This window comes from Myodes glareolus, chromosome 1 (genome assembly GCF_982192425.1).
Source record: "Myodes glareolus chromosome 1, mMyoGla1.1, whole genome shotgun sequence".
In the NCBI taxonomy this organism is placed as follows: domain Eukaryota; kingdom Metazoa; phylum Chordata; class Mammalia; order Rodentia; family Cricetidae; genus Myodes; species Myodes glareolus.
This window is the reverse complement of record NC_142026.1, coordinates 6,643,286-6,663,437: the sequence shown is the minus strand read 5'-3', so window position 1 is coordinate 6,663,437 and position 20,152 is coordinate 6,643,286. Positions and strand designations below refer to the sequence as shown.

At 42.5% G+C, this 20,152-nt stretch overlaps 1 protein-coding gene across 1 annotated transcript; it reads right to left on the bottom strand.

Annotated features, from left to right (window-relative positions):
* Window positions 1-4,482: 4,482 nt before the first annotated feature.
* On the bottom strand, window positions 4,483-4,830 carry LOC125416421 (large ribosomal subunit protein uL16-like). The gene has a single exon (XM_085699137.2). The coding sequence runs from the start codon at window positions 4,813-4,815 to the stop codon at window positions 4,498-4,500; it is 318 nt and encodes a 105-aa protein (XP_085555263.1). The 5' UTR covers window positions 4,816-4,830; the 3' UTR covers window positions 4,483-4,497.
* Between the last annotated feature and the right edge of the window lie 15,322 nt (window positions 4,831-20,152).

Genomic DNA, 20,152 nt, shown 5'->3' with positions numbered 1-20,152 from the left:
ACTCTTACTAATAACAAAATAATTAAAATCCAAAATAAAACCACATAGCTTGGGGGAGGAGTAGGTTCGTCCACGAGGAAGGGAGAAAGAAGCGTGAGAGCCGACAGAGAGCATGCACACATTGAATGTGGTTAAACAGTGTTCTCCTTGACTCTCAACTGCAGTTTCAGAGGCCTCGAAGAAGGGAGACCAGTGCAGCGTGGGTAGGATTTCATCAGCCCCAGAAAGAGCCTGCCGTGCTTCAGCCACTTCCCAACAAGTTCTCAAAGCCTGCAGCCGGAACCGAGCCATTTTTCTGCTCTTACACAGAAGTTCTGGAATGCGAAGTCCCCCCAGGCAAGCAAAGAAGGGAATGATGTAAACTCATTAACAGAGAGACTGTATGGACTGATGTCACATCCTCTCCTGAGAGCAGATTTGATGGTGAAAAGGAAAACAAAACAAAACAAAACAAAATGCTTGGGCTTTGAAGAGAGCAAGGAGAGAAGCTCAGTTCAGGCTTTGCTGCTTTATTCAAGATTTTACCTGGGCCTGCTTAACTGGTGATATTCCGTTCACCGTCTGGACCCCAGGCTACTGATGGACGCAATATATTAAGTATTTAGTTCATTTCTGGGTTCTCTCTGATGTAGTATCCTACAGCACTGGTATAAGACAGGATGGTTTCCAAATGGCCGAGGAAGGATTAGAATTAAGGTCAGCCTCACTACAAACTCGCAGGATTTTTCACCCACCATGACCAGGTGAAGCTTGAGCTTGTCTTCAGGAATGGCCAATTTCAGACTACAAACCAAGTCACAGTTTTGACACTTACTTTGAAATTCAAGGTAGGGGTTGGAAGAAATGAGCTAATTTTGTGGATGAGATTGGAAAAAGGAAAATACACAGGAAGCAACCCCTACAGAACAAAGGGAAAGTTAGATTGGGTGTTCTGAATACTACTCTCCAATGCCTATGTGAATCCCCTTTCTGGGTTCCTTTAGGTGCCCTGAGTCCATTTGCATACAACAGAAGCCATCCTCTTCAATCAGCCGTCACCTGCGCTTCTCCCCTGACCTAACATGCCCTCTCGTTTATCTTTCCCTGATAAGTGGACATTATCTTCCACTTCCTCACTTAAGGCAGTGTTGGAATACACAGCAGACCCTAGAAGATGTCTCTTGGTCATACTGAGTATCATGAGCATCCAATATCAGAAGCTTAGACAACATGTTTGTGTCCTTTCTTCATTTCAGAATTTACTGAATAGGGAAAAACCTAAGGTTCCATGGTTTTACTAGCAGCATTTTGATAGAGAGACCCATTTTCCTTGATAGTACTGACTGAGGCAAACACACATTCTTTTATTTCAATCTTAATCACTGATACTAACTCTCATATCACACAACGCATATGTATGTGTGAGTGTGTGCATGCATGTGTGTTGTGTGTGTGTGAGTTTGTGTGTTTATATGACTATATGGCAGGCAAGAGCGTGGTACACATCATTAGACAGACAGGGGCTTTCAAAGAAGCCTTAGAGGCCAAATACGGAAGTTGAAAGAAAAGCTGGGGTGTCTGTAGAGTGAGGCACCAAAGCTGGAGGCTTCCTGCTGTAGAATCAGACCATGAAGGTCCCAGGTCTGAGCTGAGTTGTTGTGTGGATCTCAGCTATAGACGTGTAAGAGAAGGAATGGTCAGAGGGATTGGTGGCAGGCCAGATGTGCAGACAGAAAGACAGGCTGACAGCAAGGCCCTGGAAGAGTTGGAAATTTTCTGCCTCTTGGTCCTTGAAGGGAAGTCAAATATAGGCCAGTAGGGGCTGTCATGACTGCAGGCTCACATGTGTATTTCTTTAAGAACCAGCTTGTGGGTTGCACCCTTTCTCTGGTCTGCTAAGTTCTCAAGCCTTGTTTTCCTACTATGGTTTTAATATTCCTAGGTGTTCTTAATGAACGTATAGGATGGCAGTCCTTTACTTCCAGGAATATGTTAATTATCAATCTGTACTGCATGGGTGGTGGGGCCGTGCAAATGGTGCCGATTATGTGTCTAGCAAGGTGCAGCATCTTTCTCCATTCCCAAAAAGGAATCAAAAGCTGCTTGTGAAGTGGAGCCTCTCAGAGCAAAGTCTGAGAACCAAGACTTCTACGCAACATGAAATAATTAGGTCAGGGCAAAGCTCGGCCTCAGTGTTTTCGAGGGAGTAGGCAGCTTGGTCCCCCCAGCTTTCTCGCCATGCCTGTCTGCCATAGAAACCAGAATTCTGTTTCTCCAAGGCAAGACCTAGAAAACAGAACTCTTCCTTCCCAAAGCAAGTTATGGATGCTGGGGAAATTACTCTCTTGTTCCAGAGAGCCCGAGTCCATATCCTGGTGGAGGGAATGCCACATCAAAGCCCAAGGAAAAAAACCCAAGGGACAGGCCTTCCGAGATTGGCCTCCTAGCCTACTGCCCCTAAATCGTATTCTCTTTGCACACTTTCCTATCCACGTAACTGGCCACTGAAGCTAAGCATGAAAATTACCAGTTTTCCGAGGACCATTGGATCTTCATCTCTGAAGGCTCCATTGTCATGGAACTTTGATTAAGTAAGTCTCTGTCCCCTTTCTTCATAACCGTTTGTTCTAAGAGTGTCAGTGTGACCCTTCAGGTGAGCGACACAGATTTTCATGCCTTCTGACTCTGCAGTGGGAGGCTGGAAACACTTCCTTATTTCTCCCCCTGTGGGTCGCCCTCTCCCTCAGCTGTATCTCATCAGCCTTTCTCTGTTGGTGTCCCGCGACTTCGTCTGCTATTGCTGCTACAGTTGCCTAAGTTGGACCAACACGTCACTTTCCACCCCGGCACATCCTCACTGTGCTCCCCTGCCATCTTCAAACTGAGGACAGGATAGTTCTTCCAGAACCCAAAGCATTGTGTGGTGAGAAACGAACAAGGGAACGAATGAAAAACAAATGGCCAAATGATCAACAACTTAAAGACACATTGACTCTCCAGAACAAATAACCACATAGCAAGAAAGAGGCAAGAAGAAGGCAGGTTGTGTATACACCCTTAAAGTTTTGTAAGATAAACCCACGATGAGATCTAAGTCTTAAAGAGAAAGTGTGGTGAATCTTGTCAAATTGTACACACATGTAGACGACACCCTGCAGGGGAATATTGTTTTATGGTGTGTGACTTTTTTTTTTTGTTTATGCTGCATTTGTTTAACTCTGTGAAGTTGTGATTTTTTTGCCTGTCTATTGCCTGTCTAACATGCCTGATGATCCAAATAAAGAGCTGAAGGACCAATAGGGAGGAAGAAGCAAGGCAGGCAAGCAGAGAGTATAAACAGAAGGAGAACCAAACAAGAGAAGTTAGGAACAAGAGAAAAAGGAGAGGAGGACATCAGGGGACAGCTGCCCATCCACACAGCTAAGCCATGGAGAAGGAAGTAATGAAAGGTTAGAGAAATGGAGAGAGCTAAAAGCCCATAGGAAAAAGGTAGATGGGTTAATTTAAGATTAAAAAAAAAAAAAAGCTGGTAAGAAACAAGACAAGCTAGGGGTGGACGTTCATAATTAAGAATAAGCCTCCATGTGTGATTTATCTGGGAGATGGGTAGTGGGCCAAAAGAGTAAAACATCAAGCAGCAACACTGCGCGCCAGATGGAGAGCAGTTCCGGACATTTCCTTGGTGCCTTCTTTGCCTTATGACTGAGGATGTCAATTGTTTTCCCACATTCTTGTTGGCATCGCTCGTGAATCTCCTTTCATGAAACGTCTGTCTTAAATCTATTTTAAAATGTTATCATCTCTTAGTTGTGAATTTGTAGGAGTTCTTTTTAAATTATAAATTTGAGCTTTGTAAAATAAACTAATATTTCCAAAGTTTTGCCTTTCCATTTATTTAATGGTATTTTGGAGGAAGAGAAAAATATTAATTTGATGATTTCCATTTTGAAATTATTTTTTTGAGTGGTACTTTAGAGTTTTGTCTCATAAATCTTAGGCAATTCCAGACTGATTTCTTTTTCTGTTTTCTTCTAGAATCGTGTAGCTTGAACCCTTTAATTTGGATACAGAGGCTGTTTTGAATTATTTTTTTTTACATTGATAGCAAAGGTTCATAGTGTTTTGATCTTTTTGTCCAGCAACATTTATTTAAAATATCCATTACTTGTTAAATCAGAAAAAAAGTGTCAGTTGTCTCTGTACGTGTGTTCCTGGATTCCATCTGACATGTTTCTCCTTTGTCTATCCTGATGGCAGCTCCAGGTTGGTGATTATCACACCTACAGAGCAAGCTTTGAAAACAGGCAATCCAAGTGTCCCAACTTCCTCAAAATTGTTTTATCCCAAGACCTTTGGACTTCGTCATTTTATCAGCTGTTGATTTTCACAAAGAAAATTGAGACTCTGACCGGCTCCATGAAGGTTTACCTTATCAATAGCGATTTTTTTTTCAGACTGGATGTGAGATTTATTACTGAACATGATTTGGTAGGGTACAGGAGAGCACCGTGAAAGCCCTCAGGAGTGTAGGGCTTGCCACTTGTCCAGGGGACCATGATTAGGAATATATTTGACCCCACAGCCATCAGGAATCAGTCGCTTCTCAGCAACCATGTCTTCAAATTCATCTGCATTAAACTTAGTAAAGCCCCATTTCTTTGAGATGTGGATCTTCTGGCGGCCAGGGAACTTGAACTTGGCTCTACGAAGAGCCTCAATCACATGTTCCTTATTCTGCAGCTTAGTGCGGATGGACACAATGACCTGGCCAATCTGAACCCTGGCCACTGTGCCCTGGGGCTTCCCAAAGGCACCACGCACAGCACAGGACAGCATCTTGTTGATTCGGATGACATGAAAAGGGTGAAGCCTCACTCGAATGTGAAAGCCATCCTTGCCACACTCTTTACTATATACTAGTTGGCACAAACACGGGCAGCCTCCAGAGCTTCGGAAGAGAGTTGTTCGTATTCATCAGACACCGTGTGGCCACAAAGTGGGAATTCATCAACTTTTGCCTTCTTCTGTCCCAAGTCAAAAATGCGGATTTTAGCACCAGGGACACTGGGCGGGGCAGCGACCCATGATGACTGTAGAACCGTTGGTAGCACGCTGGAGGAAAAGCGCTAATAGCGATTTTTCTAACGTGCTGTGAATTTGCCATCACAAATTTGCCCATGTCTTCAGAGAAATCTCACTTATTTTCTAGTATAATTTAGTTATATTTCTTTTGGCGTTCTTGATGGGTTTTGAAGCAGTGACAACTGTTTAATTTCTTAGTTTTTATTTTCCGCTACTATATAGAAATATATTGGAAATCTTATACATGATCATGTGCAGAGATGAATAAAACTACCCTGGTTTTCTTCCTTTCATCGTCTCTTTCTTTTTCTTGTTTGACGACTCCCAATGCAATTCGAATGTAAGCGGCGGGCGTCTGCGCTGCTCAGACTGCAGACAGAGAGACCGAGCCGTTCTTGCTGGGTGTCACGGAAGCCGAGTTTTAGTAGATCTCACTCACTGCGCTGAAGCAAGTTTCTATGTATTTTTAGTTTACTGAAGATACTTAACACAAATGAATGTTGAATTTTGTCAAATATTTCCCTACCTTAAAATGATATTTATTCTTTTTAAATATGTACTGTTACACTGATTGGTTTTTACAATATTCCTGGGTTAAACCATGATATACTTTTTTATGTTTCACTGAATGTAACTTGTTAATATTCTGTTAAGGATTTTTGAGATATTGACCTGCAATGTCTTATAAGTAAGATCTTTTGATAGATCTTTGTACTGGAGCTATGCTGGGACCATAAAGTAGGTTAAGTATTTGTGCTTCTTAGTTTCCTGATTACTACCATTTTAAAATATGTCTTCACCCTGTCTCGAAAAACATATATATATATCTTCATCAGTCTTTAAAAAATTATTATTATTGTTCTATGCCAATGGCTCTCAAGCAATCTTGAGCCATCTTAAATCAAAGTTGCTGGGCCCCTTATTCAGAACTACTCATCTAATAAGTTTGAAAACAGATCAATAATTTGCATTTTGAAAAAAATCATTTATTTTATTTTTAAAATTAGCAGGCAGGATATTAAAAATCATGATAGCATGTTTCCAACAGTGTGTCTTAATGATGTTCCCCCCGCCTCATCTCCCTATCCACTAAGCCCCCACCCCTGCAGGACCTTTCTCCCCCCTCCTCTCTGCTCGCCTGTCATATGTGTCTGTTTGGTGCCCCCCACCCCTTAAGTGAGGAACCTCAGGAAGATAAAATCAGCATGTTCCCTCTCACACACAGACGCTAGCTTATAATATCTATCTATCTATCTATCTATCTATCTATCTATCTATCTAGCTAGCTAGCTATCTATCTATCTATCTAGCTACAAATGGGCATAAATGTGGGTAGAGCCTTAAAAGCCAGACAGGAAATAATTTGTATTTTAACAAGTTATTATGTGGTACCATTGCTTTTAATCCACTTTCTCAACTTGGAGAACTACCTTTTCAGAGGTGAGAACATGTATCCTAAGTTCATCGTAACTGATTTAGAATTAATATTATACTTCTTCACATAAAATTTGTGAGTGCCATAACAATAAAATTCTGTTTTAACCATTTTTTTCTGCTATTGTTTCCATATGTACTCTGGTAATGAAAATTTGTTTCTATTTTGAGTGTTCTACTTACAACATATTTAAGAAGTGAAAGTATATTTTATAATTGATACCATACATAATTTTGTATTTTCTCTTTTCATTCTATAGATGCAAATTTTTAGCTGCTATCACTTCATTCAGATTGAAAAAAAAATGAACTCTTTATCCTTTCTTGAAGTGTCCATATGTTGGAATTCTCTCTTTTTCACTTGTCTGAAAACATGTATTTTAGTTCCATTTTAAAAAGTGACATTTCCACAATGTCCAGACTCTGTGGAAAGCATCATTCTCCTTGCTTTGAGCGCTTTAAACAAGGCCCCACGACGTCTTTCTACCCAGACTGTTTTTGGCAACAAATACACCATTTTCTCATTTTTCCAAGTCTTTTCTTCCTTTGGCCTTTTAAAATATTTTTTCTCATCTTTAGTCTCTGTCATTTGTTATGTATCTGTGTATTTATTTATTTCGATTGGTATAATTATGCATATTTATGAGTTACAATGTGATATCTTGGACTCATGTATATACTGATTAGTTATCAGTCAGGTAATTAACAGATCTGCTAACATTAAAGTTTCATAACTTCTTCATAATTCAAATTCCTCTCTTGTATTTTGATTGCTATAAAGTGTTGTTATTAAAGTCACATATTGTACCATAGAACACAGAGTGGAATCCAGTGCTCAAACAGCGATATCCTAACCCACTCTTTGATACTCTCCTGTCTCTGGCAGTCACGGTTCTGGGCTTAGCTTCCAAGCTAACAGCTTGTGAAAGAGCCCACTTATGAATTAGGTCACATGGTGTTTGTCTTTCTTGAGTTTGTCAAGTTTCTTAGACTTATTTATTGATATATGTATCCAAATTGAGGTAACTTTTGGTACTAACTCTTCATGGACCTCGTTTCTCCCTCATTCTCTTTCCTTCGCTGTACCTCCACAGACTACTCAATGCCTTCCCAACTGTAAACCTTTGCTCACCTTGATCCCATTTTCCAGTTCTCTCTCTCTCTCTCTCTCTCTCTCTTTCTCTCTCTCTCTCTCTCTCTCTCTCTCTCTCTCTCTCTCTCTCTCTCGTTTTTTGAGACAGGGTTTTTCTGTAGCCTTGAAACCTGTCCTGGAACTGGCTTTTGTAGACCAGACTGGTCTCGAACACACAGTGACTGCCTCTCAAGTGCTGGGATTCAAGGCGTGTGCCACCGTCACCCAACTCAGGTTCTTATCTCTTGACCTGTCTTGATAGTCAATCTTTCTTCTACAGTTTTTTAATCTATTTTGTGTCTACCTGCACACCAGAAGAGAGGACATCAGATGCACCACAGACGGCTGTGAGCCACCGTGTGGGTGCTGGGAGTTAAACTCGGGACCTCTGGAAGGACAGCTCATGCTCTCAAGCCCTGAGCATCTCTCAAGCCCCACTTCCACAGTTTTGAAGGCTCTTCACCCTCTACAGTGAAAATTTCATTCCTTGTTTCTCTTTCCACTTGCAGATTTCATTCATTCATTTACAGTTCTCATCTTTCTGCTGATGTTTTCCAACAGCCCAGTCATTATGACCACATTTTCTTTTTTGTCTCCGAGCATGGTTATGCTAGCTGCTTTCATGTCCCCGTCACTCTCGTCTAGGCTAATTATCACTTTTGTCCTTTATCATGAGGCACGTTTGCCTTTCTTTTCCAACGTCTATTAATGTTTCTTCTACATGGTGAGCCCTGGGAATGATAGAATATCACACAGAATTATATCATCTTGTAAGAGTATTGAACTTCGTTCAGAGAAACAGTTAAGTAACTAGAGTATGGTAAGGTTCCATCAGGATTATTGATTTATTGACTGTCAGTGGATGATTAGTTGACTTAAGACAGGTATATTTTAGTTTTGACCTTAATCTTTTGGTGTGGTCCTTTCTCTAGGATGAGGTCATTGCTCCCTAAGTGGAGCCTTTTAGGGCTCTTGGCTTGAATGTCCAAATGCCCTGTGGTACCTTTCTGGGTATACCAAAGCTCCACCATTTCTGAACTCAGCCTCCTTCCTGTTCTTGCCATTCAGTTCTCAGACCTTCTTCTGGACCCTTCTAAATCCTGTCATGAAAAATGCCAGCCTAATCCACCGAGGGTGAACAGCCCATCCCTGTAGAGATCTAGGGACATCACCTTTTAGAAGTCTTTCTTTGCTGATAGCCTGCCTAGTGGATTACAGACACTTCTGCAACTAAGAGCCCTACCCGGGACACTTTTAACTCAACAAGACTCCGTCTCCACTTGAGGTCCAATTTCTTACACTGGGAGAGAACGTCTAATTCACCTAGCTGTGAGATCCTCTGCTGTTTCCCTCCTCTCTGGGAACCTCTCACTGCCTGATGACACAGGCCTTCTATGATTTTCTTGCCATTATCCTCGATTTTGGAGATGAGTGGGTTTAGTATCAGACTTGGACACTATGGTATTTTCTTATACAAACTTCCACTGATTAAAAGCTGAAACCTTTGAGCTAAAGGCCTCTACGTTATACTCCTTTTGTCAAAATGGGAAGACACAGCACAGTGGATACGAGTGACATAGTCACTGAAGACCCAGGCTATCTGCCTGCTTCGAATTTGTTGCCTCCCTGACTCTAATAGGCACTTGTACCTGTGACCCTGTATGAAGGCAAATATTCTCACACGTAGGTAGCATGCCTGTAATATAAAAACAACTGACTCATTGTGGTTACATCTCCCACCATTGCTTTATTCTACAACAGCACCCAGTTGCCCCAAGTTCCTTCTGGGGATGCAGATATCTCATGGAGGAAAGAAGCAAAGAAACTGAGAGCAGAGACATGGGATGAAGCTAAACACAACCAGTGCCTCCTGTCTTCATGTAGGTGGAAGTTTCTAATAAGCGGTCAAAGGCCAGTCATGCTGTCTGATCCCATTCTGTTTCCAAGGGTAAGATATGTTTATGCCTTTGAGCCAACAAAACTCTCCCTTGCTTAAAAGCTTCTTAGATATTATTTTCCTGGAAATTCAATTTGGCTCTGCTCTGAATTTTATACCCATATTTTTGCTTGAAAACTCAAAGAAATGGAAAACCGTAATTGATCTGTTTATGTAATAGGGATATTGGCCTTTGTGTTTGACAATCAAAACTGTTTTTTTTTTCTTCAAAAAATTATTGTGTGTATGTGAACAAATATCTGGAGGAATAATGATATCAGCGGCCATGTTTTGACTGCTTGCTAAGAATAAGGCATGCTGTGGGTATTTCATGTGAACAGAGCCATTGGATGCTACCCACTACCGTGTGAAGCACAAATGAGCAAGTGAGGCACAGAGGGCTTGAAAACCCTAATCAGATGGCAAATAACTAGTGAAGCTGGAATCAGAAATAACTGAACAGGAAATTCCTGAACCGTGTGCCGGCCAGGTTGTGCTCTCTGAACCATGGAGCCTAATGAGGACAGAGGCTATGTCAGAATCAGCTGCAGACCGCCCACCCGCTGGCGCTCCAGCTCGCGGGATCTAACACTCTTTCAAATCTGGAGCTGCAGAGCGGGCGGGCCCCGCTCACCCAAGTGTTCACTGTGAGAAGGAGACCCTTAAAGTCTGTGTCTTTTTAGAGGGGAAGTGAGTAAAGCCACCAAATGTCACGTCGGAATGTGCGAAGCACGTGGGAAGTGGGTCCCCGTGGCTATGTTCTCCCTGACTTTGCAGCTCGTGCTGGGTACTAACCTCGCATCTGTTAGCCCTAGAAAGCAGGAAAGACTGGGGTGTACAAAAACCGTCTTTAGTGTTCTCTCTGCCAAAAAGCCATGGAAAGGCTTGGATGAGAGGGCTGGGTAAACCTTGAGAAGTGTTATCTTTTCTCACTCTGGGGGATGAGCATTAAAACTAGAAAGGACCCGGTGGATATTTTTCTCCAGCTCTATTATATTACAGAGAGGGCAATGAAGGCCAGAGGTGTCATGTCTTCCTCAGTGACTCCCTGGGTCACAGCGCAGTCAAGACCCTCAATCACAGCCTTGACGGTGTGGTCTTTGTAGGACACCAGGATGTTTTGGCTGGGGTGGGGATAGGATTCTGGGTTCTGTTTGGAAGGTGACCCCACACTAGCTTCTGGCTGCATAAACAGGGTAGCGTGGGGCATGCAGAAGGCAGGAGCTGGCAGTGGGAGGGCGATGATGAGTCAATCGTGAGCCAAAATACCAGCCATTAAAAATAGAGCCAACTTTCCTTCTGTGTCACCCAAACTCTCATTGACATTTCCAAGCTGTCTTTAGGGATTGGAAGTCAAGGGAAACAAGATCTTACTTTACTTTGTGGGTTAATTCTCTATTGATTAATGGCAGAACATAAAGTTAAATAAAATGGGTTTGTTCCACATGATACCTCTTACTTGCTTTGGTAGTTTGGCATGAAGCCTCTGGCCAGGAACTCTTTATGCATGGTAGCCCGTGGCAGTGAGGAAAATGGCTGCACAAAAGCTCAGTCCACAAATAAGATCATGAATTTGCAAGAATTTGCCATTCTTTCTGGGAGCTCAGCCATCAAACCAAGTACTATGTATCTGAATGTAATGGGAATATCAAGATGAGGGCAAATTTTGAGTAGTGGATGGAGCTGGGCTATTGTGATCATATGCCCACTAGCCATGTGTGTATGGCTGGTCACATGGCTTAGTTTGTCAACCTGCAAAATAATGGTGATCCTTGACTTTTGAGATGAGTTCAACGACTATCTTTACATCTCACAAAATGACCTGCACATATTAAATGTTTATGGAATAGATTATCCTAATTCCTCATATTAGCACTCAAAATCTTCAACAGAAGCACAAATCAAAGACCTAAAATTGTGTGATCAAAGTATCAGTAGAAATTTCTCCGTCTGATTGCAGTGTGCCTTTGAATCAGCATTCTTTAAGGCATGATTCAGTATTCCTTTTTCAAATAACACTGCAGATATTCCTCTTGGCATGCAACAGGTATAAGATGACTTTTCAACCTTTCCAAAGATTCTTAATTTATCCAGAATTAGAAATTCTCCAGGTAAAGCTGTGTCCCTGCTGATATTGGTATGGTGTTAGTATGTGCACGGGTTTCAAAGAGATCAGAGTCAAAAAGGACAAAGATTATCAGTACACTCTGCTCCCACTCCTGTCCTGGGATATAAGCTTTCTGATATACTTCTGTCAGCCATGCATTCAAGTTTTGCAAGAGGCAAATAGACAAATCATGGAGAAAAGGGTAAAGAAACAGCTTACGGTTTGCAACCACAGGAAAAACAATCAGCAAATGGGAATAGCATGAACTAATTGAAACAAGCTCTCTCTCTCTCTCTCTCTCTCTCTCTCTCTCTCTCTCTCTCTCTCTCTCTCTCTCAGACAGGGTCTCTCTATGCAGTTATAGCTCTCTAGGAGCTTGCTATGTAGACCAGGCTGGAGAGGAACTCACAAAGATTCACCTGCTTCTGGCTCCTGAATGCTGGGAGGAAAGGTGTGCACCACCACGTCAGGTCTGAGATGCCTTCGCTGAGAATGCTCTAGCTGTTCAAATTCTTGAACTCTTGGTGCTGTGTTTACAGGAACTAATGGCTCCTTTTCTGGTCAGAGATGGACGCTGACCCAGGCTGAGGGACTCTGCTGGGATGCTGGCCCTAGGCTGATCATCAGTTGCTTGGGAATCTCCACTAGGGGAAATGGCATGGTTTTAGGCTACCATGTGAAGTGAGAGAAAGCAAGTTGGTGCCTGAAATGACGGTGGAAACCAATGACCTGTAGTCACAGGAAGCCTGGTTGGGACTCTACGGGTTCTTACTGAGCATCAAGTCTCCTTCCCGACTTCCAAAAGGGCAGGCCTGTCAAGTTCTCAGAGAAAAGCATGGGTGCGGCCAACAAATCCTCATTTTCACACATCTGAATTTGTGTGCTGCTTGTATTTTAAAAACCCCTTTACTGAGACAGTACCTGAAATGAGTAAGTGTTAGAGTCTGTTTTCGACCACTCTGTGTTGGAAATATCTGGCTGGGCAGAATGTATTTCAGGTGTGGCAGCACAGGGGCCCAGGGCCTTAGCCAGAATACAGCTGTGATGGCCATTGGTGCAGCTCCCGTTTCCTTTGCATCAGCGTGACTCCTGCCCCACTAGACCGGAAGCTTCTTCATGAGATGCTTCCACATCTATCTCCTCACTCGCTGGAGCACCTGCATTGCACCATTGACTTTTCGGGTGGTCTTTATACAAAGACAGAAAGGAAAAACTTTTTCTACTTCAAGAATTTTCTATTTGGGCAAAACTTCTTTTGCCTTGATTTAGGAAATAAACACATTTCTTTCTCTTTCACTGTAACCTGCATCTCTTCTCAGCTTTGTGTCAACGAGGAGATAGGTTTATTTAGCCAGTAATTTCCACTGCAGAAAATCTTGGGCCCAGATTGCCCTGCAAAAGCAATATGTTCTGTTTTATTTTTATATTACATTATATTTATTTTAATTGCATTCTCCATCTGGTCAAAGATGGCATTAGGCACTGTAAATGAAGAAAAGAAACAAAGAGAGAACTAGCCACGGTAATAACCAAGATTATTATTTCCAAAATAAATCCATCCAGGGGCACAATAACCTCCATGCGTGGGCAAATTCCATGGCTCTCTGAGAAGAGAGCTCTGGGAGAGCTGTAGGAAAGAAGGGAGATGAAGATAAATTGATTGAATGGCTCCTGGTGTCTGTAGGCTTTGTATGGCCTGGGATGTGTTCTTGCACTCAGCCCCTTGCTATATTAGTTCTTAGACAACGTTTGTGTGTGTGTGTGTGTGTGTGTGTGTGTGTGTGTGTCTGAGAGAGAGAAAGAGAGAGAGAGAGAGAGAGAGAGAGAGAGAGAATCATTAAACAACAAAAGTAACTCCTAAGCTATCTTAGGTGCTTTGCTCATTTCCAAAGGAGTTCAGAAGAATGTAAATGCAGTTTCAAACTCTAGAGAGGACATGCTTGCACACAAAAGGTCATTTTTCTGCTTGTGTCAAGAGATGTTTCTGTAAAGCCGCACTGGCAATTGGAGGCCTTCCAAATGAAGCCAGTAGGACTGCAGTGATCAGTGTTCCAGACACCAAATTGGTAAGTCAGACACACCCAGAGGAAGGCAAGGCCCTGAAAGCCAGCTCAGGACGCTGCTGGAGTGATTATCATGGATGCGGGCTCGTCTGCTCCTGCTTCTGAATATGAACAAATGACAGGACTCTAGGGAGGGTTTGCACATGAAAGTTTGCCAGAAACGTGTGGGTGGTGACATTCCCAGACTGCAATCCATTCCTCCTCCCACTCCCAGTAGTCTGTCACTTAGGATAGTTTGTGTTTCAAAAAAAACAAAGCCTTATTTGAAGTGGCTAAGGCAAATAGTGTAATTTTTTGGTTCACACACAGATGGATTCAAGAGACAATGATTTCAGATACGGCTGAAGGCAGCAGAGACCCACCATGTTCTGAGGGGCAGCATGGCTGGGAGTGCTTTCTGTCTGCTCTAGCTGTCACAGCTTTCCTCCAGGGCTGGTCTCGGGTCCAGGTTCCAGAAATGGCTTTGATATCATCAACACCAGGCAGAAGAGAGAGAGGAAGGACGAGGGAGAAGGCAAAGAAGAATGGGAACCTTTCCCAGTTTTAATAAGCCCAAGGAAGCATTTTCCACTGAATCTCCTACGAAGAGTCTCCCTGCATTTATTGCTCCTAATTGGATCTTGTGTTCACTTCAAAGGCAATTCTTGTAGGTGTGGAATCATGGACAGCTGGAAGTGATAGGACTCCATTCTGGAGCAGAACAGCTTCTGGGTCAGGGGCCAGGGATTTTCCCCAATGGGAAATCAAACATGCTCTCATCGCAGAAGGAGAAATTGATACAGGCAGCAGAGTCGTAGGTCCCAAGAGAAGCATGGCAGATGCCCCCACCTACTGCTGTCTTATGTAGACTCCTCTCATCTTCAGCGTATTTCACAGAGCAGCAAAAGGATTGATGTAATTATAAAAATCAACAAGGGCAACTGGTATTTATCAGGCCTCTGTGTTCTGAGAGGTTTGGTAGACTCTGTCCTTGAAAGAACATGTTACAGGAGGAAGGCAGAGTTACATTACAATAAATAACTCTGGTGTAGACCATCTAAGTACCCCATTCACAACCTTTTACTGGGTGGTAAAGTCCTCCCCCAGCTGCTAGTCACAGGGTGGTTCACAGCTTAAAGCCTCACTCTTTCTCCAAGATGGTGTGAAGTGCCTTGCTGGGCTTCCTCTCTGCCATGGCCATAAAGCTGGGACATAAAATTCTGTGGAGGCACAAAAATGTGAGCCTATTCCACCTCATCTGAAGGTCAGACAGTAAACTGACTTAGGGTGTGGTTACTTGATGTTTTGGACATTAAGACGGCCCATTGAGGTAGATCCACTCCACCCTGACCAAAGGTCAGAAAATTCAAGAAGACTTAAATAGGGAGTTTGACCTAGGGAATGGCTGCTTGCAGGATACTTGGCCTAGGGGTGGGATCACTGCCCCAAGCATTTAATGCTTTGCTCAAAATATAATGGCTTGATGTTCCAAGTACTGGAGCAATTGACTGTTCTGTTTGTCCTTTGTATCATTTTAAAGCAGTCTTTTGCCTTCTTCTGCCCTTTCGTATCGGGGTACAAAAGAGTATGGAAAAATAAATGTGGGAGGACTCAGAAGTCAAAACCCAAACCTCAGCACCAGTTCCGCTGAGTTGCCCTCAGAGTACTATCCTGTGTCTCTGTGTTTCTTTCTTGTCTCTGTTCCTCCTACCTAAAATTTCTAATCCTCACACCCCTACCCTAAAACATCTGTTGTAGTTAGCATTGCAGCTGGAGTCACACCCAAAAAGGTGGCTCACGACAAAGTTCTACTCTCCTCTCTTCACTTTAAAACAAATCTATGATGTAGTTTATCTCTAGATACTCTGTAACTTAGGCCAACTTGGGATCACCTCAAACTGTCTCTTTATTCAGATTTCTCTCCCTTTTCATTTCTTCTTCCTAGACAACTTCTTGATACGCGTCTCCTCAAAAAGTGAATTGCTGAACCTTTACCATGGCTTCAAGTTCCACAGATACTGACTCAAAACAGAGGGATCTGGGTAGAGAGGGGTGCAACACAAACTGATAAAGAGATGGAGCAGGAGTTAGGAGGGAGTCACCTCCTAACTTGGACTGTCTGTCTTCAGGTCGTAATCATTCCCACCAAGGTGAATTAATATAAAATCGAAGCTGTTTCACAAAGAATGAGGGTGCCACAAAGGGCTAAGGCCATCTCTGTACATAGACTCTTTACGTTTCAACTCTATGCCTCTGTCATGGTTTCTTCTCTGCTCCCTAGGCTTTGGGAGAAAAGAATTATAGACCCAGTATTCTTGAACACTATGAATATTAGCCCCCTCTTCCACTCAAAAGACTAGACTGGACTCCAGCATCCTGAGTTTTTGTTCAGGAGAAGAAGATTTAACTGATTCACTTGTGCCAAGGAAACTTTGAGCCAACTAATTTCAGACAAGAAACAAACCTTTCGGATCCATGCGGCATTGTGAAAACCACATCCCAGAGGCAGAGCCTTTGTATCCACATAAAAGAGAAGAGATGGTTCTCCAAAGACCTTATATGTGCTCCCCACAGCAGTGAATGCAGCATGGTCTGGGGGTGTGCTGAACCCTACCGCCCCGAAGGTCATTTCTGCCTCTTTAGCTGTCATGTTTGCTAATGATGGAGGCAGCATGTGGATCACTTCCTCATGCTTGCACTTCAACTGCAAGGAATAGCTCAGGTGCTAGAGGACAAAGCAAGGACACTGAGAAACTTCAGTAGACTTCGTGTTCTAAGCAATAAATTGTATGTAACAGGATTAATAAAGACTCTTTAACCAGATTAAATTGAGTTGGTAAAAATAGCTTGAAAGAAACATGACTTGACAATAGTTAGTTACAAAACAAAATCTGGGATTTTACAAGCTGATTGTTCAATGAGTTGGTTCCTAATAAAGGTTTTGTTATTCCAGTTGCATTTGTGAATATGGCATCCAAGTCAGAGTAGGGACACGGAGTCTGGAGAAGGTCAGTTTTTCCCAGTATTCTGCACTTGTCAGGTCATAGGTACGTTCAGCTATAGGAACTTTACTTTAAAGGCCAAAGAGACATGAACTCAAGAATGCTCATTCATGATGCACATATTTGTTGCTAGACACTACTGGCAGATTTGAAAATTTAGGCCATGATTAGGTGGGTTACCTGGAAATACATTTTTAGGGAAACAAAGCTGGAAGTGTCTGATGAGCGATTTCTAGAAGCCACAGAGTTGCTGTCTTCTGATATTTAGTAAGTTGTCATGTGAGAGAAGAAATGATACTGGTCTTGACTATTTAAGGGTGTGAACACTGCCCCCCCCAGACGTCTAGAAGAGAGAGAGACTGAGATGAAGTTCACCTGGAACCCAGCTGACCACTATTTATAGTGCTGCAAGGAGCTGTGTGGGCTCCTGGGTAAAGATCTCACCCAGCTGTGGAGCTTACAATACTGGTGAACCTGCCCTAGTACAAGATGGTCTCCCTGGGGCAATAGTGGCATGACTGCTTTGAGGTAACCAACTACTTTATGATTAGATTTTCGACCTGCTCTGTAGGAAAAAATATGTGCATGATGCTTGAATCTGTAAATCTGGGGATGTTGCAGTAAAATGGATATGTGACCAAACTATCTGGTAAATATTCAGTTTACACCTTTAGACCTGCCCTGCTATCCACCTTGCCCAAAGAATCTTCTATTTACAGTGAGTGACAGTTAATACAGAAACTCATAACTGATCAAAATGTGGAGAACAAATGACTTCCGAGTGCTCCGCCATAAACAGGACATCTACACCAACCCTTTATCCCCCAGGGAAGATCATGAAAGGAAGATAAAAGATGGCAAGAGCTCGAGGGTGGGGAGAAATGCTATGAGATGTTGTCTTCCAGGTACGACATGGCCAGGTAATGAACATTCAGTAGCCAGGGCCACCTGCACAAGACCAACATACAAAAATAAAATTGGAAAGAAGGAGATGGCTATTTGAGGAAGAGAACAGGGTTTGTCGGTGTCGGAGATTTAATAAATTAATTAATTAGATTTATTAGAGAGTAGCAAGTGTGAATGTATTCACAATACATTATAAACATATATGAAGTTGCCAAAACCCTGTTTGAAAAAAAGTACAACAGGAGGGAAGAAAGAAAGGACTTGAAAAAGAAGGAAAGAAAGAAAGAAGGAAGAAAGGTTGTGGAGGTCGTTTGTGATAGAATAGACTTTCTTCCTAAGAAACTGGTGTACAGTCTCTAGAAGTGCCAGGTGTACACAAACGGCTAGGGGCAAAGCTCAGAACCATGAGTTCAACATTCCCAACATTGACCTCCATGGCAAGTGATGCACTTTCAGTATCTCAGATTCTCACAGCATCTTAGAAGACTGGAAACAAATGATTAACCCTTCTACAAAGTGGGTTCTGATTCTGAAGATTATCTCATTATGTATAAACTGAAACATCAGAATTTGAGTGTGCCTGTAATTCTGGTAGGAATGAAGCTAAGTAAATTCTTGTCTTAAAAGGAGACTTGTTTAGATAATGATAAAGGATTGCTACTAGACCAATTTTACTAATTTACTGAGTCTCAGTTTTGGCCCCGTTAAGTCCACGAACTTTGGAGTCTTGGTCAAACATAGCATACCCTGATTCTAGGTTGGACCATTTGGGAGGGTTAACTGGATAATAGACAACCTGAGGTTCTTCCACAGTGTCAGCAAAAAGCAAGCAGCTGTACTAGCAAGACTCAGCTAGGTTAGACTGCGAATAAGCAACATCCAAACTGATGTGGCCTAACTCAACAACTCCAGCAAGGTTGACAAGGGAGTTGTCCTACCATACTCAGGAACCCCTGCTGATAGAGGATCCATCTCCCCAATGAGAGGCCAAGGTTCTTCAAGCAGTAGAAAAGTGGGGTTCACTGACACTGGTTCTTACTCTTTCTATCTGGGGCAATGTCCACCCTGCCCACACTACTGCCCACTTGATGGGAAATCTTTGCCAATCTTTAAGAGGTGGGACCAAGTTAGGGTGTGGCTTTCTAGGACCTAGAGGAAAACCGGCACATGTTCCAGGTGCCCTCTCTCTGTGTGGTTCCCTCGCAGCACAGCTGAGCTTGGACTTCTTATTTCTGTTTCATGAGTTTCCCCTTATAATGAATAAAAGTATAATTGTTTTATCTTTTAGCTAGCCTGATTACTTCCTGAATCGAGCTAACTTCTACACCCACTCACACTTGACTTTAGACTTGCAGATCAGAACATGAGACTCTCTAGTAGAATGCCACACAGATTTGGGATACACTAGTGTCTTCCGAGATAGGATTCTGATGGCAGTAAAGAGTCAGGGTTGGTCTTTGAGTTATAAGTGTGATGGATCATCAAGATTTGCTGGAAGTAACCAGGTTTAGAGGCACACTGTTATAATCCCAATGTAAAGGACATTGAGGTAGGAGAATTGTGAGTTCATGACCATCTTGGGCTACATAGTTAGACTTCTTAAAAAGAAAAAACAACCAACAACAGCAACAAAATCCGAAGGGAACTGTGGCATCTATTTTTCTAAACGTTAGGAGGTCAATAAATTTGATGTCCTAATATCAAATTTCCAGAAGCAGAACCAAATTAGTGGGGCTCCTGCTTGTGGGAATCCCTCCAGTGCGGTTATAAGAACGGAGGAGACTTTTTCGTCCTCTACTTTTTTCCTATGTGATTTATGTGGTGGTGGCAAGTGTGTATGCATGTATGTCTGTGTGTGTATGTATTCATATATGTCTATGTCTGTGTCTTAGCAGCTTGTATCTCTATGTGTTTATGCATGTGTGTCTGAGCACTATGTGTGTGTGTCTGCATATCTATGTATGCATGTGTAGAAAATTCACCTATCCTGTGGCTACCTCATTAGCTTCTTTTGCCTGTAGCCCAATAACCCAAGTTTATGAGGTTTCACTGCACTTTGCTCCACTGCTAAATTACTAAGGTTTGGAACAAGATGAATTCAGGTGCTGCCCATAGGCCTGTGCTTTTAAGTTTAGGAAGTAGCAGGGAAATGCTTTCTATGGATATCGAAGTTAGCAGAGTATACAAATTGCCATCAGGAAGCATAGACAGACCAAGAAGAGTGAAAGACTTGATCAAAAAGTGTCCCAGTATCCCTCCAACAACTTTCTCAAAATCCGAGCGTTTAGAAGCTGCAGGCTTGCCCATGTGCCGAAGCTTTGTTATCCGGGATTCCCACACGTGAGGTTTCTCTCTGTGATGGAGAGGACGGACACTGTCACATGCACTAATTGACTTTGAATGAGATGCTTTTTAGGTTTGTGCCTTTTCTGGACAATGGGGACACCATTTTCCATGAATAATTTGTACCATCCTGGCACCTCCTCAATCTTCCTGGCTGGTATTTATGAGTTTAAATATAGCTAATGATAT